Below are 23,473 nucleotides of genomic sequence, written 5' to 3'. Positions count from 1 at the left end.
CTGTCCCCCACCCAGCACACACAGACCCTTCTCTGCTCCTGAAGGGCCACATAGGCAGTCACAGGCTGAGCCACTGTTGGGTGGGAGGAGGGCTTTTAAGTCCCAGTAGTTTTAGTTAGAGTCCTTCTCCTCAAGAAAAAAACCGAAAGCTCATACCCACAGATGTGCCAAATTTTGCACTCAATTTCAAGGGGTTCACAGACACACAGAAGCTCATCTGGAGGTCTTTTTTTTTTTTTTTTTTTTTGAGACAGAGTCTCGCTCTGTTGCCCAGGCTAAAGTGAGTGCTGCGGCATCAGCCTAGCTCACAGCAACCTCAAACTCCTGGGCTTAAGCGATCCTACTGTCTCAGCATCCCGAATAGCTGGGACCACAAGCATGCACCCCCATGCCCGGCTAATTTTTTCTACATATATATTTTAGTTGACCAGATAATTTCTTTCTATTTTTAGTAGAGGCGGGGTCTCGCTCTTGCTCAGGCTGGTGGAGGTCCTTAACAGTCCACAGGGCATAGGTTAAAAACACCCAATCCAGGGAATATGGGAAGGCGTTCGCTGATAATACTGATTACAGGCGCATGAAGCTGGGGGTCTCGCGGAGGAGGAAAACATGCTGCATCGTCCAACACCCGATGGAGCCAGGACCCCAGGGAATGCACTAGGCGGGCGCCTACTGGAGAGGAGAAAGCTGTCCACGGACAGACCGTGGGGCAGTGAACACCTCGCGGCTGGGGGAGTGCAAGCGGAGGGAGGCCGGGAGGGTCTTCCAGTTCCGGGGCCGCTGGCTTAGAAGGCCTCTAGGACCTTACAGATCTGGAATCCGCTCTTCTCCACGCTAACTCTGCGCCCTTGGAGTGGCGCAGGTGTAACAGCGCCACCAGCGAAGAGAACGCCACCTGCCCCAGGCCAATGCGAACGCGCAGGCGATCCCAGACTTCCCATGAGCCTTTGGGGCAGGCTCCAAAGCGAGCGACGGAAGCAGCCGCTCTTGGTTTCCGGCAACACGACAGTGGCTGCCAAGCGACCCGGAAGTGTTTCCATTTTGCGTCGTCGGGACTCGGCGGCTGCCGGGCTCCGGGCCGACGTACCGCGATGGGGTCGTCAAAGAAGCACCGCGGAGAGAAGGAGGCGGCCGGGACGACGGCGGCGGCCGGCACCGGGGGCGCCACCGAACAGCCGCCTCGGCACCGGGAGCACAAAAAGCATAAGCATCGGAGTGGCGGTAGTGGCGGCAGCGGCGGCGAACGACGGAAGCGGAGCCGAGAGCGTGGAAGCGAGCGCGGAAGCGGCCGGCGCGGAGCCGAGGCCGAGGCCCGGAGCAGCGCGCATGGGCGGGATCGCAGCCAGGCAGAGCCCTCTGAGCGGCGCGTGAAGCGGGAGAAGCGCGATGACGGCTACGAGGCCGGTGAGGGGCAGGTCCTGTGCAGGGGGCGGGCGTGGGGGTCCGGGGGGTGCGGGCCCACAGTGTTCGCAGAGCACCTCAGGCTCCCATTGTCAACACTTATCAGTCTTACTACAGTTACTTGGTATTAAATGTTGACTTTCTCTGCTAAAGTTTACGAGGACAGAAGTCTTTTGTTTTCAATTGCTGGTACATCACAGGTCCTCAATAAACGTATTGGGTGAATGAATGAAGTGGTGGTTACTAGCGTGTGCAGAGGCAAGAAAAAATCTGGCATGGGGCGAGTCGTGTAGCGCTCATGAGGCAGTAAAATAGGGGTCCGAACACGGAGAATCTTGTACTGTAGTTTAAAGAGACTTGGACTCATCCTGAGGGTAGTAGGGAGCCATGGATTTGAGTTGGGCAGTAAGTTGCTCAGATTCATATCTTGCAAAGATCACTGCATTGAGAACTTGGTCAAAGGTGGTCAAGACTGGAGGCTGGGAAATCTGGAGGGTTCTAGACCGGGTTGAAGGCTGCCTGCACTGAGGTCGCAGCAGTGAGTTGGAGAAAAGTGGACAGATTGAAGAAGTGTTTTGGAGGAGGAATTAACAGAACTTAGTGCTTGAATGCGTAAGAGCAGAACAAGGAAAAGAGAATGACTCCTTGAATTTTGACTTGAACAGCTAGGTGGGTGGTGATGTCATCTACTGGGATTGAGGAGCTGAGAAGCAGATTTGGGGGGCAGATAAAGCATTCATTTTTGGAGAGTGTTGAGGTTGATGTGCATGGGAGAACCCAGGGTTTGGGCTGGATAGAGCAGTTTGGGGGCCATGAGTATTTAGCGGCCAGTGAAGCCACCTGAGAGAATGTGGAGTGAAAGGCTGAGGTCAGGAATAGAACCCAAGAAATGCCAGTATTTTAGTAGTGGGCAGAGGAAGATGCTACAAAAAAGGAGATAGTCAAAAAGGCAGGAAAACCAGAGGATTTTGTGTCTTGGGGTCTGTGGGAAGGGACTATTGTTAGCAGGAAGCAGTGATCAACAGTCTCACACCTCAGAAGATCGAGCAAAACCAGAACTGAAAAGAATCCATTGGATTTAGAAATAAGAAAGCTGGTGACCTTGGAGAGAGCCTAGAGAGGTTGGACTCCAGGGCCCAGGTGGAGAGAGGAACTTTTAGGATAAAGAAGGAGGAGGTGGGACGTGGATTGGGGAGACAGGAAAGGAAGAGCTCATGGTGGCGGCTCGTCGAGGGACCTCCATCTGATGGTGTCCAACTCCTCTCTGTGGTGTCGAGTGATGTGCTGTTTGTGAGGTGGGTGAGGAGGTCCAAAATGCTTATTTATCTCTGTCCCCAACATCTAGCACAGAGCAGACACCTAAAAGTGTTTCTTGACTGCATAAATTGCACAGAGGACATAGTCATGCTGCTAGCATATTCCCTCATTCCCTGCCCTGTGGGGAGGAACACACATAGAAGTGGCTGACCATGCTGTGGAGTTCCGGGGAAAGCACTTAATTCTGATCGGCAATTGAATAGGGCTTCATGAGGAACATAGTGTTTGATTTTTGCATTTGGATAGGATTTTGTTAATAAGAGTAAGACCAGCGAGAACAGTCTAGGTTGAAGACACAGAATGTACAAAAATGGAGCGGGCAGCTGGGCACTTGTAGTCCCAGCTAATGAGGAGGCTGAGGTAGGAGGATTGTGTGAGGCCAGGAGTTCAAGACCAGCCTGGGCAACATAGCAAGACTCTCTCTCTTCCAAAAAAAAAAAAAAAAAAGTAGAGAGGGCAAGGTGGAAGCTGCAAGAAGTTGGAAGTTGGACCTCTTGGGTCAGGAAAGGAAGAGGCAGGGCTCTGAGACTGGACGAAGGAGTAAGGCAGGAAGAGCTGCTGGGGAGCTCAGGTGGAAGAAGGCTACTGTTCTCTGGTGTCTCAGCAGGCCCGGGTGCTGGTGAGGTGCCCTCATCTTTGACCTTGCAGCTAGAGCCAATGATGCTGGCTTCTTGGCCTTGTGTTCAGCTCCTGAGCCGTGCTTCTTCTTGTTCCAGCTGCCAGCTCCAAAACTAGCTCAGGAGATGCCTCCTCACTCAGCATCGAAGAGACCAAGTGAGTACTATGTCTCTTATGTTTCTTCTGAAGACAGGTGGCTTCTGGGGCAGCCACTGGGGAGGCTTTCTCACACCACTGATTGGAGTTAGAAAGGCCATATCAGTCATCTCAGCTAGCCTTTGAGTTACAGGAGAGGAAGCCAAGATCTAAGAGAAAGGTGGCCTTTGCTGGTTAGGACAGGACAGGCCTAGCACCCGTGCTCCCTGCTCGAAGGCCAGTGCCCTTCTGAATTCCTTGGGCTGCCCGAGTCAGGCCCTGTGTTTGAAACCCTTAGGACCACTCTTCTCCACTCTGTTTTACTTCCTCTCCATCCAGGAATGTACTTGACACGTATTTCTTTGACAGCCCCTAACACTTGTATCTTGTCCTCAGTAAACTCCGCGCAAAGTTGGGGCTGAAACCCTTGGAGGTCAATGCTGTCAAGAAGGGTGAGTGTATGGCCGAGGATGGGGTTTAGGTGAGGGCAAGAGGCCATCTGAAGGGGTCTTTGAAGAAAGTGGGGTTAGAGTGCAGATTCAGCACCATTTATTGATCTTGTGCATGCTTATTTGTCAGAAGGCACAGGGTCCTTCCTTGCTGTCACAGTGGGGATCTGGGATTCTACTTGCTGAGTTGAAGCACTTGGCCATCGCATACTCACCCTGGCTGGGAGGTGGTACGATGGGCCGAGGGATGTGCACAGTTGCTGCACTGGGCTGTGCGGGGCTGATCTGTTATTTTTCTTCAGTGCATGGTTTGAGGGGCTATGGAGGACACAGAGAATCCTATCTTGTTGTGTGGGGTGACATGGAAGTGTAGGGACACAGTGGGAGTAGGGAGGTGCAGGAATTTTCCCTCCCTCTCCTGGCCCCTTCTGGCCCGCTGAGCTGGAAGGGGCAGGGTGAGTGGCTCCCTCCTCTCCCACCAGCCATGGGCGGGCATAGCCTCACGTCTGGGCCCCCCTTCCAGAGGCGGGCACCAAGGAGGAGCCCGTGACAGCTGATGTCATCAACCCCATGGCCTTGCGACAGCGAGAGGAACTACGGGAGAAGCTGGCGGCTGCCAAGGAAAAGCGACTGCTGAACCAAAAGCTGGGGTGAGGGGGTCCTGGCCAGGGTGGGCAAGGGTAGCGCTGAGGGAGCTGCCGTCTTTGGCTGCCTCTTGAGTTGGGATTGGGTAAGCAGGAGCTGGGCTCCCAGAGTGTCACTTTTCTTCCATGGTCAGGAAGATAAAGACACTAGGGGAGGATGACCCCTGGCTGGACGACACCGCGGCCTGGATCGAGAGGAGCCGGCAGCTGCAGAAGGAGAAGGACCTGGCAGAGAAGAGGGTGAGTGACTGGGCAGCTTGGGGTGGTTGCCAAGTGCCTCTGGTGGCCTGACTGGGTGGCGAGGCAGGAGACTGACCTGTGGGAGGTGATGTGGGGCTTAGAGAGTAGAAGGTCTGTGGTCAGTGGCATCTGCTTTGGGCTCTCAGCAGCTTGCCTATAAGGCCTGCTGTTTCTGCACTCCCACTTGGTGGAACCCCAAGTGTTTTCTTGTGACGCTGAGTAGTCTGAGGTCATAGGTCACTCCCTCCCTGTCTCACAGGCCAAGCTGCTGGAGGAGATGGACCAAGAGTTTGGAGTCAGCACTCTGGTGGAGGAGGAGTTTGGGCAGAGGCGGCAGGTGAGGCTGCAGCACTGGGAGGTTGGTGGAGGGGGCACTGGTGGCCTTGGTGCTGGGATCCCAGGGTTGCGTAGATTGGGGTTGGTGACTCAGCTGGACCTTCCCTCATAGGACCTGTACAGTGCCCGGGACCTGCAGGGCCTCACCGTGGAGCATGCCATAGATTCCTTTCGAGAAGGGGAGACCGTGATCCTCACCCTCAAGGACAAAGGTGAGCTGAGCTGGGTGCTCTGGCTGGGGGCACAGGCACTGCTGAATCAAGGGCACGTGTGAATGGCCACTGTCTCTGCCCTGTGCCCAGGTGTGCTGCAGGAGGAGGAGGATGTGCTGGTGAACGTGAACCTGGTGGATAAAGAGCGGGCAGAGAAAAATGTAGAGCTGCGAAAGAAGAAGCCCGACTACCTGCCCTATGCAGAGGACGAGAGCGTGGACGACTTGGCACAGGCATGCCCCGGGCTGGGTGGGCAGCTGGGGCCCAGGGCTTTGGGAGTGGGGGCTACGAAGAGATAGTGGCTCCGTGGCTTTTCAGCATCAGCCTGTGTCCCAACCCATACCTCTTGCCTTGCAGCAAAAACCTCGCTCCATCCTGTCCAAGTACGATGAGGAGCTCGAGGGGGAGCGGCCGCACTGCTTCCGCTTGGAGCAGGGTGGCATGGCCGATGGCGTCCGGGAGCGAGAGCTGGAAGAGATCCGGGCCAAGCTGCGGCTGCAAGCTCAGTCCCTGAGCACAGTGGGACCCCGGCTGGCCTCTGAGTACCTCACGCCTGAGGAGATGGTGAGCCCTCCCCTGCTTTGGGGTGGTGATTCTCCCTCCCCTTGGGTCACGAGCTGCCCGCATGGGCGCAGGAGGGAGGGCGATTAGTATTCACGTTCATGAAGTGCTTGGCCTCGTGGGTGGGCGGTAAATGGCAGCCCGGGGGAGACGCGGGGTGTAGATGGAACAGGGGCTGTTGAGCCAGATGGGCCCGAGTTTGTGTTCAGGCTTTGCCACGCTGCCAGCTTGTGCCTTGGGTGAGTCATTTAACTGTGAGCCTGGGGTGGCGCATCTGAAATATCAGTGATAGGAGCCACCTCCTGAGGTTGCTGCGAGGATTAGTAGTAACGGGGGTAAATGGCAACTGTACGGGCATGTGTGGGTTTCGCACGTGGAGTGACTGTGGGAAAACAGGGTAGGCAGCTGGCACGGTAGGTGTCTTGGCCAAGTGGGTAAGAGCAGGACTCCGGGGTGGAACTGCTGAGGTTCCCAGCCCTGGCCTCCTGCTGAAGAGCTGGGTGACCTTGCGCCAGGTACTTAACCTCTCCATGCCTCAGTTTCCTCACCTCACAAGTGGGATGACACTTGCAGCCACCTCAGGTGTTGGTCATGTACAGGAAGTGCTTCAGACGGTGGCTGGCGCAGAGTCACACTAAAGCGTTCACCCTTGTGGGACTGTGGCTGGCCCACCTGCGCCCCTTCCCCTCCTCATGTCTCTCCTCACTTCCCCTCAGGTGACCTTTAAAAAGACCAAACGGCGAGTGAAGAAAATCCGCAAGAAGGAGAAGGAGGTGGTAGTGCGGGCAGATGACTTGCTGCCTCTTGGGGACCAGACTCAAGATGGGGACTTTGGTTCCAGGTGGGCTCGGACGCGGTGGTGGGGTGTGAGGGCTGGGCCGGGCTGGCCTAGGGGCCGATGCTCACTGGAGAGCCTCCCTCCCCCAGACTGCGGGGCCGGGGGCGGCGCCGAGTGCCCGAGGTGGAGGAGGAGGCCCAGGATGAGGAAGAGAAGGAGCCCACGTCCCAGCCCCCACCGTCGGATGACACCCGAGTGGAGAACATGGACATCAGTGATGAGGGTGAGGGGCCCGGCCAGAGGAGGCAGGGACAGGAGCTTGGGGTGCAGGGAGGTGGTCTGAGCAGGCATCCCCTGTGTTTCCCTTAGAGGAGGGTGGCGCTTCGCCATCAGGGTCCCCGGAGGCGTTGGAGGAGGACGAGGCGGAGCTGGAGCTGCAGAAGCAGCTGGAGAAGGGGCGCCGGCTGCGGCAGCTGCAGCAGCTGCGAGACAGCGGTGAGAAGGTGAGGCTGGGTGCTGGTGGGCCGGGAGGACCCGCGTGTCTGTGGCAGCCTGTCCTTGTGTGCACCTGTGTTGTAGGCAACAGCCACATTCCCATTTGAAGTCTCTTTTCCGTGTAACGTCATGTTATGATCAAGTTTCTAGATTTCTGCAGTGTTTTCACCTTAAGGTGCTTGTTTTAGTGGTTGGAGCCTTGCGTCTCCTCTTTCCTCCTGTGAATATTTGTTGATGGCTGCCGTGAGGATGGCATTATTCTCGGGCTGGGGGTCACTGGTGAAGAGGACAGCCAAGGGGCCCTGTGCTCATGGAGCTGACTTTCCAGTGTGTTGTTGGGCGGCAGCCGTGACCTCGTGAAGACAGGAAACAGTCATTTCTGATAGTGATGAGAGTTGGGTAGACAAAACCAGGATGACACGAGAGAGTAGTGAGAGGGTTGGGATCTTCGATGGGATGTTCAAGGAAGATCTTTCAAAGGGTGACATTTGAGCTGAGACTTGAGTAACATAAGTAGCCAAACTTGCAGAGATTGGGGTTAGAGGTAGAAGGGACAGCAGTGTCTTCATGGGAAAAGACCTTAGTGTTCCAGGTAGGCTGGAGCAGAGAGTGAGGGGTGGTGGTGTGAGCTGAGGTGGAGATGTTGGTGGGGCCGGTATCCGGGGTAGGGCTTGGTGGGGGAGGCACTCGAGGCCATGGTCATCACTGACCTCACAGGGCACTTAGTGTGCTGGGTGCTGCTCTGGTGCTTTACGTGTATTGATTCATTTAATCCTCAAAGCAATGCCCTGTGAGGAAGTTTCCGTTGTTTTCATTTTATGGACGAGGAAACTGAGGCATAGGCATTAGGCAAGTTGGCAGAACTGGGATTCGAACAGCTTGACTCCAGAGGCCACATTTTTAACCCTATGCTTCCCACCTAGGGAGACAGAGGAGCTTGAGAGGGAAGAGGCCAGAGGGAGCCCCAGTGCCCACCATGTCGGGTAGAGGCGGGGGCTCCTGCAGGGGAGTCGGAGAAGCAGCAGCCCCTGCAGTGTCGGAGGGAAGCTGCAGGAATGAGACCTCAGGAGCCAGGAAAGGGTTTTGAGGTGAGGGAGTGAGGAGGTGAAGTCAGATTTGACATGGCAGAGGCAGTTCCGGTGGATTCCAGAGGACTGGGAAGATAGGGAGTGAGGAAGCGAGGACAGCAGCTGGGACAGTTCCTTAGAGCAGGATGGGGTGCACTTCTGTTGGGGGACCAGGTGGTCAACCTTTGAGGTCTAAGGCCTTACGGGTTCTGTTGAAGCTACTCAGGCTGCTCTGCCAGGGAGAGCAGCCACAGACCATATGTAAATGAATAGGTGTGGTCAGGTTCTAATAAAACTTTATTTATAAGAGCAAGTGGTGGGCCATAGTTTGCCCAGCCTGGCTCTAAAGAGGAACAGAGAAATGGAGCAACAGGCTGAAGGGGTGTGAGTTGAAGGAGGTTTTTCTTTTTCAAATCTGATGATTGGTAGCATCAGCTTTTAAAAATTATATCCAAGAATGATAGAGGATTGTAAAGGTCGTGTAGCCCATGGGACCAGTGATATAATGTGGAAGTGAGTATATAGATGGGATTTAAAGCCATGGGATTGGCTGGAGTCACCAAGAGAGTGAGGCTAGATAAAGAGGAAAAGAGACATAGGCCTCAGTAAAGCGTTTAAGAAGAAAGAAAATATATGCACATGTATATGCATTAAAAATAAGAAGGGGATCCTACTAAAAAAAAAAAAGAAAGAAGAGAACTTAGGGTCCCAGGAGAAGAGGTGGAGAAAGTGCAGGTGACGCAGGTAAAAGAGCAGAATGTGTCATCCTGGAAGCCCTGTATGGAAAGAGCCTTAAGAGGAAGATAGTGATCAGCTGTGACCAATGCTACAGAGAATTTGGATATTAAGAGAATGAATGGCGGTGGCTCACGCCTGTAATCCCAGCACTCTGGGAGGCCGAGGGGGGAGGATCGCTTGAGCTCAGGAGTTTGAAACCAGCCTGAGCAAGATTGAGACCCTGTCTCTACAAAAAATAGAAACATTAGCTGGGCATGGTGGCGCATGCCTGTAGTCCCAGCTACCTGGGAGGCTGAGCTGAGGCAGGAGGATCATTTGAGCCCAGGAGTTGGAGGCTGCTGTGAGCTCTGGTGACGCCGCTGCACTCTAGCCAGGGTGACAGAGCGAGACCCTGCCTCCAGAAAAAAGAAATTGGGTTTGTACCTCACATCTTAGAGAACTTTAAAGTAAAAACTTAACATTTTAAAAGAAAATTAAGGAAGTTTTGTTTATGACTTTGTGGTAGAAAAGATTTTTAAAGACATAAATGTAAAGCATAAACCTTGAAGGAGAAAAACTAACATTAAACTATATACAAATTAAGAATTTAAGTTTTTTTTTTTTTTTAATAAAAGATACAAAGAAGAACGTGAAAAGACAGGCCAGAAGGAGAAGATAATTTGCGCATGTACACAACCAAGCACTCCATGGTGTCAAGAATATGTAGGGACAAAAGAGATCAATAAAACAGAAAAACAGGCAGAGACTCGGGCAGTTCCTGGAAGAGGAAGGCTAGATGCAGGGGACACCCAGCAGGGCCGAGCTGTGTCAGTTGTCACCGGAACTGAGCCGAAACAATGCTGTGCCGTGTCACACCCACGCAATTCAGCAGAAATGTCAAAGTCTGACAGTGAGGAGGAGGGAGAACGTGGAGGACCAGAATTCTTAGGCATGCTGTCGCACTCGCGTGCGAGCGGCCACGAGAGTGGGTCTAACCAGATTGGCAGATTGGGAGGACAGCGCGTGATCTGGGGCCCGCCCACGTCCCACTCCCAGGCAGTCCCCCCGGTGCACCCAGAGGCAGGCATCAGATGGCTCGTAGCTGCAGTTTGTGATAACAGAAAAAGTCCATCCTCAGCGGGCCGGATAACTAGATCCAGGTATATTCATATCATGTATAGCCACTCATGGCAGGATTAACCTCAAAAATATGTATTTATAAAGAAGCAAATCATAGAAGAATCATACAGTGTGATTCAGATTACGTAACACATTAAAAATGCACGACTCGATAACTCTGGTCAGGGTGCAGTCCTTACGTGGTGACGCTGTAAAGACAAGCTGGCGAATTGTGACCCCTGATGGGTCGGGCTTGGGAGCGCGTTAGCAGTGTTGTTTGTCAGCTGGCCGTGGGGACGTGCATGCTGGTTTGGTTATTATTTAGGAAAACATACGTGTGCGTTAGGTATGCCCCTTTGTGTTTCTGATGAAGTTCATTAAAAAATACCCGTAATAAAATGAAGGGAAGGGGGTGCAGAAGTGGACATGGGACATGGTGACTAGAAACTTCTCTGAGGCGTTTGTTGACATGGGGGCTGCAGGGTTGAGGAAGAGTGGTTTTAAAAGATGGAAGATACTAGATAATCCTTGTGCGTGTGGCCAGGCATCTGCCGCAGCAGGAGGGAAGGTGGAGGCTGCGGCTGCCCCATACGTGTGGGTCGCCGGTTTCCACGTTGGCAGTGCAGGGAAGTTCTCTTCTCACGGCGCCTGCTTGCGTGAACTGGCAAGCAAGAAGCTGGCCTGTGGGAAGTCAAGAGAGTGGGCCGTCTGGCTTCCCTGTGGCCTCAGGGAAGGGGTTCTGGAAGAAATGCTGTTTACACTGAGTCCTGAAACAGGAGCTTGTCGGGGGAGGAGCGGGTGGCAGGAGGGACCCTGGAGGAAGGTGCATGGGGCTGAGGTAGGTAGTGTTTTGAGGGGCTTTGGAGAGGGGTCAGCACAGGCCTGGTCAGGGAGGGCCGTGTAGGATTTTGGATGTTAATGCTAAAGGCTGTAAGGAGCCATGGACGGGTTTAGAGCAGAGGAACGACCTAGTGAGATAGGTGCAGAGTGGAAAATGGCCTGGGGGCATCAGAGAGGAAGTGGGGAACAGTTGGGGGTCCAGTGTGGCTGTGGGAATGGCTTATCTTGCTGCCACCAGGAGGACCCTTGGGTTCCTGGGTCTCAATGGCATCACCCCAGAAACTTCCGGGTTTGCCCACAGCTGCTCCCTCCCCCAGGTGGTGGAGATTGTGAAGAAGCTGGAGTCTCGCCAGCGGGGCTGGGAGGAGGATGAGGACCCTGAGCGGAAGGGGGCCATCGTGTTCAACGCCACGTCCGAGTTCTGCCGCACCCTGGGGGAGATCCCTACCTACGGACTGGCCGGCAACCGCGGGGAGCAGGAGGAGCTCATGGTGGGTCCTGGGCATCCGTCCTGGAGCCTCAGTGCTCAGGTGGGGTGGGCTGGTGGGGCCGGGGCTGCCCAGGCCGACCGGGGTCTTTTGTCCCCCAGGACTTTGAACGGGACGAGGAGCGCTCAGCCAATGGGGGCTCCGAATCGGACGGCGAGGAGAACATCGGCTGGAGCACAGTCAACCTGGATGAAGAGAAGCAGCAGCAGGATGTGAGGAGGCTGTGCCACCAGTGGGGTGGGGGCTCAGGTTGGGGACAGAGCGCCTGGGAAGTCCTTCAGTGCCCAGAGCCTCAGCCTCCTCGTCCGTGGAATGGGCTCTGTAGACCTCGAGTTATCTAGGATTAAACGAGGGGAGTTGCAGGGGGCCTGGCATCTGCTAACCCCCCACCTGTGCCGTCCCCAGTTCTCTGCCTCCTCCACCACCATCCTGGACGAGGAGCCCATTGTGAATAGGGGGCTGGCGGCCGCCCTGCTCCTGTGTCAGAACAAAGGTGAGGAGCCCAGGGCAGCACGAGCCCTGGCAGGGCCTGCGCGCTGTGGGCGCCTGCGGGCGAGGCAGGTACGGGCAGGGCCTCAGGTTGCGTCGGCTGTCACTGTGTCTCAGTCCCGGTGCCCTGAGCCACTCCTCCCCCTCCACCCTGGGAATGGGGTCACAGCAGCGTCTGTCCGTCTGCTCTGCCAGGAAGGAGTCGGGAGTGGAAACTGTCCTGGCTTCTGCACAGAGGGGCCCTGGTATTAAGATGCCAGCTCTGCCGTGTACTCGGCCAGCGCCCTGGTGAGGGCCGGATTTCTGAGTGTCTCTGCTCTCCCTGTGGAGCGGGCCTGTCCCATTCCCTCCCATGGCATGCTTGCCCCATGGTGCCCGCTGGCTGCTGGGGCCACAGGCCTGCTTCGCCTCCTCAGGCTGCCCTGGAGCTATGCCTCTGAGCGGTTGGGTAGCCTGGAGTCTCACATCTGTCCCCAGGGCTGCTGGAGACCACTGTGCAGAAGGTGGCCCGAGTGAAGGCCCCCAACAAGTCCCTGCCTTCAGCTGTGTACTGCATCGAGGACAAGATGTGAGTGTGGTGGACGTCTTGGGGCCACGGGGCCTGTGCCAGCTTGGGGCTGCTGGGACACAGCAGACAGGCAGCGGCTCACACCGAGACCCCTCTGTCTCATGCCAGGGCCATCGATGACAAGTACAGCCGGCGGGAGGAGTACCGCGGCTTCACCCAGGACTTCAAGGAGAAGGACGGCTACAAGCCCGATGTTAAGATCGAGTATGTGGATGAGACAGGCCGGAAACTCACACCCAAGGAGGTGAGCTGGGCCCTTTGCAGACGTGGCCTGGCCAGGTGCCCCTGGGTCAAGAAGAGGATGGAGTCCTGGGCTTCCTACCGGCCACGGGGCCTAGCGAAGTATCGGAACCACTGCCTCGGTTTCTGTCTCTGGTGGGCACAGCAGTCCCCTCACAAGCCTGGCAGGGGGGTCAGGCAGGTGCCTTGGTACGTCTGCCGCCTGCCACAGCTTGAATCCCCTCACTGGCTCTCATCATTCTGGTGGGCAGCATCCAGGCCCTTCCCCAGCTGGCCCCCAGCGCCGGCTGGCAGCCTCAAAGGCCGCCACCCTCCTGTGTCCCACCCCGAGAGCGCTCTCTCCCACACACTTCCTGGTTTGCCTCCCTCCAGCCCCAGCCCCTGGCACTGGGTTGGGTGAATTGACACTCCCCACCCTGTTGTGAAGCTCCTTGTGGGCACAGGTGGCCCTGGTCCCACCCAGGGTCCCTGCAGCTCCCAGCTCAAGCTCTGTGTCCCCAGGCTTTCCGGCAGCTGTCCCACCGCTTCCACGGGAAGGGCTCAGGCAAGATGAAGACTGAGCGGCGGATGAAGAAGCTGGATGAGGAGGCGGTGGGTGCCCTTGGGGATATGGCGGGGCTTTGACTGGCAGGTGCTGGGGCTGACTGGCACGCTGAGGCCTGCTCCTGCCCGTGCTGACTGGTCCCTGACCCCGCAGCTCCTGAAGAAGATGAGCTCCAGTGACACGCCGCTGGGCACCGTGGCTTTGCTCCAGGAGAAGCAAAAGGCCCAGAAGACTCCATACATCGTGCTCAGTGGCAGCGGCAAGAGCATGAACGCGTGAGTAGGCGCGAGGGTGGGCAGGGGGTGGGGTGGCGAGGCCTGTGCCCGCTTCTCTGCAGGCTCACGTCCCTCTTCTCTCTGCAGGAACACTATCACCAAGTGAAGCTGACCTCTCTTCCAGTCCTCTCCCCACCTTTAATATTAAATAAAGTTCCCTCATTTTTTTCCTCCCTGGTCATGGTGCCGATTCCAGGGTTGGACCCGGGAGGAAGGGCAGACAGTTCCCTCAGGCAGGCTGGGCTCTGCACTGACGGTCAGCTGTGTGACCTCAGGCAAGTCACTAAACCTCTCTGAGCCTCAGTTCCACCATTTATACAGTCAAGACACCTCTGCTTCACGGGCTGTTTTGTGCGGATCGGATGTGCTCCATTTATTCATCCATCCACTCACTCACTCCGGTGGAAATGAGACATGAGCAAGATGGGAAGATCCCTGAGCACGTGTGGTGTGAGGAGTGGCCTCTGCTGGGCGAGACCCGGCTGGCGGATGACATGAGTAACTAAAGAGGATGACGGGAGAGAACTAGCCCAGACCCTTGAGACAGTCCACCTGGACCCTGGGCCCCAGCCGGCCCCGGAGAAGCCAGTTGGCTTACTCCCCCCTAGTCCCCACCAAGCGAGCTAGCCAGGTCCTGGTTGTTGGTCACGCCTTCTCTGTAGGGCCAGCTTTCTGGTAAGAACTGGAAGGTGTTTTTAGAGACTGTCACCCTGGTTTGTCCCAGCTTCCAGGGCCACACGAGTCACTGCCTTGCAATCTCTTCTGGTCAGAGTCCAGGACGGCCTAGTCTGGCAGGGCAGGGACTGGGCTGTGGAGGGCAGCGGTGCCCTCTCCTGTGCTCACTGTCCCGGGCTGCCTATGTCTGTGTCTAGCGGCTTGAACACTGCTTGGTGTGTGTTGCCCCGGGCTCGGCTGGAGTCCTCAGATAACTTGTGGGGAGGGCTGTGCCCAGGCCTCTGGGGAGACGTGCCCACACGATGCCACCAGGAAAGATGGGATTCCTCCGACTGGGCTTTATGAAGGAAGCTTGACCCGGCTGCTGGGGGACATGCAAGAGCCCTGAATCGATGCACAGATGACAGTGGCCTCCTCGGAGTGTTGGAAGCCAGCTCCCTTCCCTGCGCCACCTAAACCACACCCGGATACGTTGCAGATGGCTCACAAATTTTAAGATCAAAAAATGAAACCAAAAAATAAATTTAAGAGAATGGTGAGCTTTAAACAATAATCACGATCCTGTTCCGTTCCTCAAAGTCAGGAGGCCAAAAAAACAATACATATGTACATACATATAAATAATCTTGGGGTGAGAAAAATGTAAGCAAGGGGCAAAACTCAGTTGCCTTAAAATAAACCATTGGTATTTGGCGATGCAGTTTCTGCATGGCAAAAAAAATAGTGCCACAGAGCCAAGTCAAGCCAATTTATTGCGGTCTTTATCTCCCCTTGTTTGACATCTGATTCTGATATTAGTATTTTCACTTTGGCTGCTTCCCCAGTTAACTTAGGAAGGGGTCCTTGGGGTGTGCTTGGTGTGTCCAGGCTGGGTGAAGGATTTGGGCCATTCCTCCCAAATGCCCATGAGGTGCTTTGGATGGTGGCTGGGCAGTCTGGTGTCCCTGGCTTGGGATGCAGACCGTGGCCAAGTGTTGAAGCTCACACCTTACTGTCTATAGGAAATGGCCCTATTAGGAAATTGTCACTGCCACTGTCACAGCCAGAAACAACCAAGGCCTTGTCTAGAGCCAAGGTGGACCCAGGTGAGGACACACCAGGCTTGGCCCCAGGAGGGGCCCTAGTAATAGGGCAGACGAGCCAGGGTGTAGAAGGGCCCCCCAAAGGCTCCCTGAGGGGCCTCCAGGAAGCCGCCTGGCTCGTGCTGCCTGCTAGCTGCCTGTGTGCGTCCTGTGGCTCTGTGTCCCCAGGCTGGGGACTTGCTCTGCTCTGCCCTGACATACTCTAGCCCGTTCCCTAGGCTGTGCCCTGCCCATGCCCAGGGCTAGGAGAGGCTGGCCACCGCCAAGTCCTTTGGAGGCCTGAGTGCCTGGGGCAGGGAGAAGCCAAAGAGGGTCTGTCCCAGCTGTGCTGCTTGTTAGTTGAGCAACACCAGCAATACCTCCTTCCCCAACCTTCAGGCACCTGGGAGCAGTGACGCCTCAAAGGTGGGCCTGAGGGTCAGTGAGCCCTTAGCCAGGGCCTCCCAGGGTGCGGGTGTAGGTCAGGGGGGTGTTTGTCTGCCTTCTGCTCCCGCTTACCAGCTGTCCGAGTCTCCCATTCTCACCTGCAAATGCCTGAGGCGGCCGTGTCTGCCAGCTCCTCTTGGTGGTACAGAGGGGGTCAGCCCCACCCGGCCCAGCCCCAGCCCCACTCCCACCTGCCGCTAAAACTACAGCAGAAAGGCTCTCCGTCTGCTGTCACCACTACCAGGTCCCCAGCCTGATGTCTTTTGCAGTAAAGGATTCAGTCCAGGCAACCACACTCGCTGCCTTGACGTGTCAGGTCCCCCTAGTCGCCTTCAGTCTGGACAGTTCCTTATATTTCCTCGTGACCGTGGCGCGTGTGTGGGCTACCGGCCAGGCACATGGCAGAGTGCCCCTCAGTTTGGGTCTGCCTGCGGTTCTGCGCGGTTAGTCAGGCCGTGCACCTCTGGCAGAGCACTGCAGAAGTGACGCTGTGCTCCTCCATGTTCTTCATTCGCCCCTCGCCTGATTAAGGGGTGTCTGCGGCTTGTCTGCTGGGAAGTCTCATCTCTCCTGCTTTGTAATTAGGGAGAGCTTTAGGAGAAGGTGTTTTGAGAGGATGCAAACATCCCATTTCTCGCCAAATTTTCCATTTGTTCATTTATTTATTTGTATCAGTATGGACTCATAGATTCCTATTTGATTCAGTAGGTTATGGTCCACTATAATTATTTGTTTTGGCGCACAAACTATCGCATGTTTTGCCGGTGGGAGCCCCTTGAAGCTGGCTTCTGTGTCCTTTTGATATGTCTCTGACAAAGTGCTCAAAGAATGACATGTCTCGTACTTTCCCAAATAGCCCTGGCTCCTTTTAGTGAAGGATGGTATTATTAATAAAAACCAAGACCTGGACACTTGTGTGCTCAGTGCTGCCAAGGGTCACTGTTCTCAGGCCATCTCAGTGGACAAAGCTAGGAAATAAATACATCGCATTTAAAGCCTATTTCTTTCTTTGTCTGTGTCTATTGAAAACCGTCAGCTACACTAGTAGCTCCAACTGCGCAGGGTTCGTGCTGCTTCTCTCCCCTTTCATCCAGGGCAGCCTGGCTGCCTTCGTCCCCCAGGTCTTCACTTCTGGGATCGCTGCCATCACCCTCTGCCTTCCTCACTCCTGGCTGGGCTGTTGATGGCGCCCTGCTCCGCTGTCCCAGTCCCTTTCTCGCTGCACTGGGGTGGGGTGGGGGACACCCCTGGGAGGCCAGAGCGGGTTGCTCCGAGCCACCCTCCTTAATCCCCACCCAGCTACTGTGCTGTCTGCCTCCCCTGCCAGCCACTGGTCCCTGACATCCCCCTCCAGGCTGCACTGCCCGACCCCCCCCCCCAGGCACTGAGATCTGGGCTCCATCTCAAGGCTTCCTGAGTCTCATAAATTAGCCTTTTAAAAGTGATTTTTTAGTCCGGGCATGATGACTCGCATCTGTAATCCCAGCACTGGGAGAGGTTGAGGTGAGAGGATCGCTTGAGGCCAGGCATTCGAGACCAGCCTGGGCAACATAGTGAGACCCCCATATTTGCAAAAAAGAAAAATTAGCCAGGCATAGTGGAGTGTGCTTGTAGCACCAGCTACTTGGGAGGCTGAGGTAGAGGATTGCTTGAGCCCAGGAGTTCGAGGCTGTAGTGAACCATGAACGTGCCAGTGCACAGCAGCCTGGGCGACAAAGTGAGACCTTGTCCCCCTCAAAATATTACTTTTAAATAGCCCAGTTGTTTTGTGAACAAAGGCATACATGTTCTTCATAGAGAAAAAAAGCTTGAAGAACCAAGACTCTGCTCAAGTTAGACTGCCCTTGGAACTTTTGGTGAGGACAGTGGGAATATTCATGCATACCAATAGGCTCGTATTTTCAATGGAAGGGAACAAACTAAAATTAATGAAGGTGGTTGTTTAGAGAGGGAGGGAACAGAGTAGAGGGAACAGGGATGGATTCTGGACTTCTCTGAATGTTCCTTGTTTTATAATTTTGACTTTGGAACCAGGTAAATATTTTACATTTTTAAAAATGTAAATCAATCAAAAAGCAATCCGTAAAAATCTAGATAAACAAATGAACCTAATTTTATAACCAGTTGGTGGCATAACAACACACAGGAAAGAATTATTTCAAATGAGTTAAAAATACAATATTTTGACCTTATACCCCTAGTGGGATATCTACTAACAATAAAGAGAATTATGATGAAATCTTAAATGCATTTAGTAGTCTTATTGTTAGTAATAATAGTGGTATTGTTATTGTTTTTTTTTTAGAGACAGGGTCTCTAAAAAAAGGAAGAGGAGGAGGAGGAGGAGGGGAAGAGAGGGAGGAGGAAGGGAAGGAGGAGGAGAAGGAGGAAGGGGAAAAGGGGGAAGGGGAGGAGGGGGAGGGGGAGGAGGGGGGAGGGGGAGGAGGGGGAGGAAGGAGAAGAAGAATCAATTTTGCTGCCTTTCCTGTACTGATTGTATTTCAAAGGAACCAAATAGCTGACAGTGGCAAAACTTTTCTTTATAGAAAACTCCCAGCTAAGAACACAGAACTAATGACATAATTAGAAAATCACCATTTTGCAATGCATAATTAATAAAGGGTGTAGGCAATGATGATCAACGACGGCTAGAACCTATGAGAGGTCGATAGGGAGCTTTCTAATCATGCATCATGCTGACAACACCAGAGCCCATTAACCATGTTTCGTCATTAAGAACAAGCCTCATGACGTCATGGAGTAGCGCCACCTGTGACGAATTCTTTCCAAACCACAGCCCGTACACCTACTTGCTAGTCTATAAGAATAGGGGGCAGAGGAGCGTGTTGAACATCACCTCTAGATTCAGTCAGCCAAGTCACACCTGTGGGAAATTCTATAGGCAGGTGAACCGGTTTCATCAACCAATGAAGGCATGGGAAAGGCGAAGAGAGGAATGTTATAGGTTAAAAAGGTGCAAGAGATGTCCAAAGGAATGCGCCACGTACACGTTGTTTGGATACTGATTCAAACAAACTGTAAAAAGACATTTTGGAGATATTCATGGAAATGTGAACCGACTGGGTATTACTATTATTATTTTTAGAGATGAGGTCTTTCTCTGTCACCCGGGCTGGAATGCAGTGGTGCAATCTTAGTTCACTGCAGCTTTGAATTCCTGGGCTCAAGTGATCCTCCTGCCTCAGCCTCCCTACTAGCTGAGACTACAGGTGCATGCCACCACGTCTGGCTCAGGGTATTATTTGACATCGAGGAATTATTAATTTTTTAGGTTATGATACTGGCATAGTGGTTACATTAAGGAAAAAAATCCCTATCTTTTAAGAGGTACTATAATATATGCAAATAGAAGAATGTGATGCTATCTGGGATTTGCTTTCAGTTACTGCAGCATTAATAAATAAACAAACATATAGTAAGAAATCTATATAGAAATGGGAGAGTAGGAATATGTGAGGCGGGACTAGCAGCATATTGATAATTACTGAAGCTGGGTAACACGTATCCCATCCCATTTACTTTTGAGTATGTTTGGAAATTTCCAATATAAAACTTTGTTTAAAAAGAGAGAACAAAAACATGTTGGCTTAGCAACAGAAAAGTTCAGCCAAAGACATGAACAAGAATGTTCATAACAGCACTGTTTGTGACAGTCCCAAACTGGAAACCACCTAAATGTCCACCAACAGAAGAACGAATAAATAAATGGTAGATATTTACACAACAGAGTAAATAACAGGGATGAAACTCACAGCCATGATATGGGCGTAAAGAAGCCAGACATTAAATTGTACACACGGTCTTCTTCCATTTAATATTAATGCAGAAACAGGCAGAATTAATTTATTCCTTTACAAGTGAGATAGTGGTTGTGGGGTAGACAGTAAAAGCTGCCAGAAGGGGCTTCTGGAGGGCTGATGTTTTGTCTTTTTTTTTTTGTTGTTGTTGAGACAGAGTCTCACTTTGTTGCCCAGGCTAGAGTGAGTGCCGTGGCGTCAGCTTAGCTCACAGCAACCTCAGACTCCTCGGCTTAAGCGATCCTACTGCCTCAGCCTCCCGACTAGCTGGGACTACAGGCATGCGCCACTATGCCCGGCTAATTTTTTCTATATAGATTTTTAGTTGTCCATATAATGTCTTTCTATTTTTAGTAGAGACGGGGTCTCACTCTTGCTCAGACTGGTCTCGAACTCCTGACCTCGAGCGATCCACCCGCCTCGGCCTCCCAGAGTGCTAGGATTACAGGCGTGAGCCACCGCGCCCGGCCTGTTTTGTCTTTTGATCTGGGTGCTAGACACGTTTGCTCACTTTGTGAAAATATATTGAGCTTATTATTTGTGCACTTTCTTTTGTGCATAGCGTCTTTGAGAAAAAGCTTAGGGAAGAATAATATATTATCATATATCCAGAAGGAATCAAAGTGATTACAAGAGATGTTTTGAGAAAAAGTATGAAAATCCACTGGAAAATTCAGAGGCAATGGATAATTTCCTAGAGTAATGTAAAAATCAAGACTGACCCTGGAAAAATTAGATTTCATGAACAGGCCAACTACCAAATAAGAGGTAGAAAAGGTGACTACAGATGGTGAAAACAAAAGGTATATAAGTTTCCTCATTATGAAGGTGCACCAGAATCAAAAATACCAGCTCCTTTTTTATGATTATAATAGGTTGCCTTGCTAACTAAATTTGTTAGTCTAAAATAAATGGCTATTACTGATTATATTGTTTTATAGGCTGGTTATGTTCCAAGAAGTTTGTCTTTTCTTTTATGAAATAAATATTGAGTTCATATTAAGATATGTCAAGCATTGTTTAGATGATTATACCAGTAACGACAATGGCTAGCATGAGAATGAATGAAAGTTCATAAAAAACTAGTAAAACACTCACTAGTTTTGCTTTCACCTTTCTCTCTTGTCTAAGGTCTCTCATTTCCCAGGCTTGTAATTTGCTGTCTTCCCACTACAATAGCTTCTAATAAAGAGCTACTATTAGTTTTCTAAATCTAAAAACAATGTCAATCTTTGTTGTGGTTATTCTTTGACACATCAAAAAAGGCATAGGGCCCAGATGGTTCTATTTTACTTTTAAATAATAAGTCATTCAAATGCTATTTAAACTTTTCCAGACCAGAGAAAAAGCCCTCTAACATATTTTATGTTGCTAATAAAATATTAGTAGCCAAATAGGATAAAGATGCTACAAAAATTAATTTTGCTTGTAAATATAGACTTGCAAGCTGGGTGTGGTGGCCTGTGCCTGTAGTCCCAGGTACTTGGGAGACTGAGGTGGGAGGATTCCTTGGGCCCACCAGTTTGATACCAGTCTGGGCAACATAGTAAGACCCCATCTCTTAAAAAAAAAAACATATACATATACAAACTCTCTAAATAAAATACCAAATAGAATCCAGTAGTGTATCAAAAGAATAATGGATCATGAGGTTTATTCTAGAAATGTAACGATGATTCTCTACGGAAAATCTATTGACATAATTCATTACATACACAATTAAATAAGAAAACCACAAAATTATATCCATTACACATACACACATTCTATATATAGATATATATATTTTGTTTTTTTGAGATGGGGTCTTGCTATGTTGCCCAGGCTTCTGGACCTGAACCCCTGGCTTCAAGGGATCCTCCCGCCGCAGCCTCCTGAGTAGCTGGGAGCACAGGTGCACGCCACTATGTCCAGCTTCCACTGTATTTGATAAAAATACAACATTCACTTCAAATAAAACTCTAAGTAAACTAATGGCAACCATGCTGAAAGTGTTAACATTTATTGAACTTTTGGAGGAAACAGCAGCAGAGGGTCCACACCGATGCTCCAGGCCAGCCCCAGGGAACCACCTCCCTGCTGTGACCATTTGGTGCTTCTCCTGCTGTGTAACCTCTGAGACTGGTTCTCTGACCCAGAGATTCCATGAGTGACTTAAAATGGTCTAGAAAATTCCTTCTCTGCTTAAACAAGAACTGTCCATTTCTATTGTATACAACCGATAATTTCTAATTGTGTTGCTTTCTATTGTTTCTCTTCCTTGCTCTCTTTTTGAATGATTGAGTTTTTAATATCTTTCCATTTTTACTGGCTTGGAAATTATGCACTCCATGTCTCTTCTTTGGAGAAGACATACCTACATATTAACATCCATATTAACAAGGTCTAAACTTAGTTCACAGCTCTCTCTCCCTTTCAAACTACACAAAGCCTTTAGAACCCTTTAATTATAATTGCCTCTTCTAAGCTCATGTGGTTTGGTTCTCCAGTATTTTCTCCTGTCTTTTAAGAACAAGCCCCAAGTTAGACATCTTGCCATCAGCATCACCAATTAATTTGCTTATTGTTCCTCTGGCCTCTCAAACTACTCTCCTGGGGTCATTTTCATTCTTTCTGACGTTCATGTTCTAGAAGTTCCTTCCGTCTGCTGATGATAGACTCCCATATTCTGTTGGTCTGGATGTTGGTCCCTTGGTATTGGAAGGGGGTGGCTGTCTGCCTCCCAGGTCTGTGGTGGGAGTCAAAGCTGCTTCCCGTGGGCATTTCTCCAAGGCCCACACATCCTGGGAACACGGAGCTGGCCTCCCTAGGTTCTCCACTCAGGCCAGGCTGGTCCCAGCCTTTCCTGCAACACCCACTTCCCCTTCCCTGAATCTTGGTGCACCTGACACCCAAAGCTGTCATCTCATGCTGCTTCTTGAAGACCTCCAGCCTGGCATTCGAGGCTTCGTACCTCCAAGCCTTAACATGCCTTGCCAGTGTCCTCCCACCCTGCCCCTTCCCGATGCAGACACACCACATCACCTGCCCTGCCGTGGACCCTGGGCCTTACTCTTGAGAGTAACAAAATAGCCCTTCTGTGCCAAGACATGCTCTGTCTTGGGGTCGGGGAGAGGAGACAGGGAGGAGGGGTCCTCATAAAGGGCTGGTCGGTCAGCCCTGGATGAAATGAAAGGGGGAACCAAGAAGAGGAGAGCAGATGGGCAGGACGCCCTGCAAAGGCCCCCTCACAAAGGTACCTGTGGCCATAGATTGCAAATAGGAATGAGAAGATGGACCTCGATTGCCAAATGCTAAATTACGGCAGATGGGTGGTTGGGGGCACACGTAAGAGGAAGGCGCCTGAAGGCTTTGGAGAAGAGACAAATGAAGGAGGCGAAAAGCCCCACCAGCGTCCAAAAGCTTCAGCAGGCGAAGGGAGATGGGGAGCGATCCAAACAGCGAGGAGAAGAGGGCCCTGGGGGACTCCTTTAGAAACTGCCGTTCTCAGGTCTCAGCCCTCCACCCACCTACGAGGACCCACAGCCCCATGACTCCTCCGAGGACAGCTACAGGGGTAGCTCGCCCTTGTCTGGAGCAGGGTTTCTGGAGGGGACATGCATGGCCATAGATACTGATGTGTGAGTCTCCCTGCACCCCAACTTGGGTACTTTCAAATTGAAAGACAGGGCAGTTCCCCACCATCCTCCAAGCACTCCCCGACCGCATGCTCCAGTTTGCAAATGCCTGTAGGAAGGCGTGATCCCAGACTTCTCCAATAATGCCTTGGTAAATGGATTTCCCTCTGGGGGTGTGGAACTTGTGTTCTTGGTGGTCCTTGCGTGCAGAGCCCCAGTTGCTGTTGGGGCATTTAGACCCTTTGATTGGACTGAAAATGCTGTTCCCTTATCAGATTGTATAACTGGGTTAGACGTTTTAGGGTTCTGCAACCCAGAACAA

At 52.2% G+C, this 23,473-nt stretch overlaps 1 protein-coding gene across 1 annotated transcript; it reads left to right on the top strand.

Annotated features, from left to right (window-relative positions):
* Positions 1-1,062: 1,062 nt before the first annotated feature.
* SART1 (spliceosome associated factor 1, recruiter of U4/U6.U5 tri-snRNP) lies at positions 1,063-14,363 on the top strand. Its single transcript, XM_069471517.1, has 20 exons — positions 1,063-1,404; positions 3,435-3,492; positions 3,868-3,923; positions 4,444-4,570; positions 4,699-4,804; positions 5,064-5,141; positions 5,253-5,352; positions 5,443-5,585; positions 5,710-5,916; positions 6,630-6,754; positions 6,841-6,974; positions 7,061-7,194; positions 11,247-11,420; positions 11,519-11,629; positions 11,823-11,910; positions 12,384-12,474; positions 12,583-12,718; positions 13,216-13,305; positions 13,412-13,533; positions 13,621-14,363. The coding sequence occupies exons 1-20, from the start codon at positions 1,092-1,094 to the stop codon at positions 13,637-13,639; spliced, it is 2,412 nt and encodes an 803-aa protein (XP_069327618.1). The 5' UTR covers positions 1,063-1,091; the 3' UTR covers positions 13,640-14,363.
* Positions 14,364-23,473: the final 9,110 nt, after the last annotated feature.

The sequence above is a fragment of the Eulemur rufifrons genome, chromosome 6 (assembly GCF_041146395.1).
Source record: "Eulemur rufifrons isolate Redbay chromosome 6, OSU_ERuf_1, whole genome shotgun sequence".
Taxonomy (NCBI): domain Eukaryota; kingdom Metazoa; phylum Chordata; class Mammalia; order Primates; family Lemuridae; genus Eulemur; species Eulemur rufifrons.
Note: the sequence above shows the minus strand (reverse complement) of the source record. Positions and strands in the feature narration are given on the sequence as shown.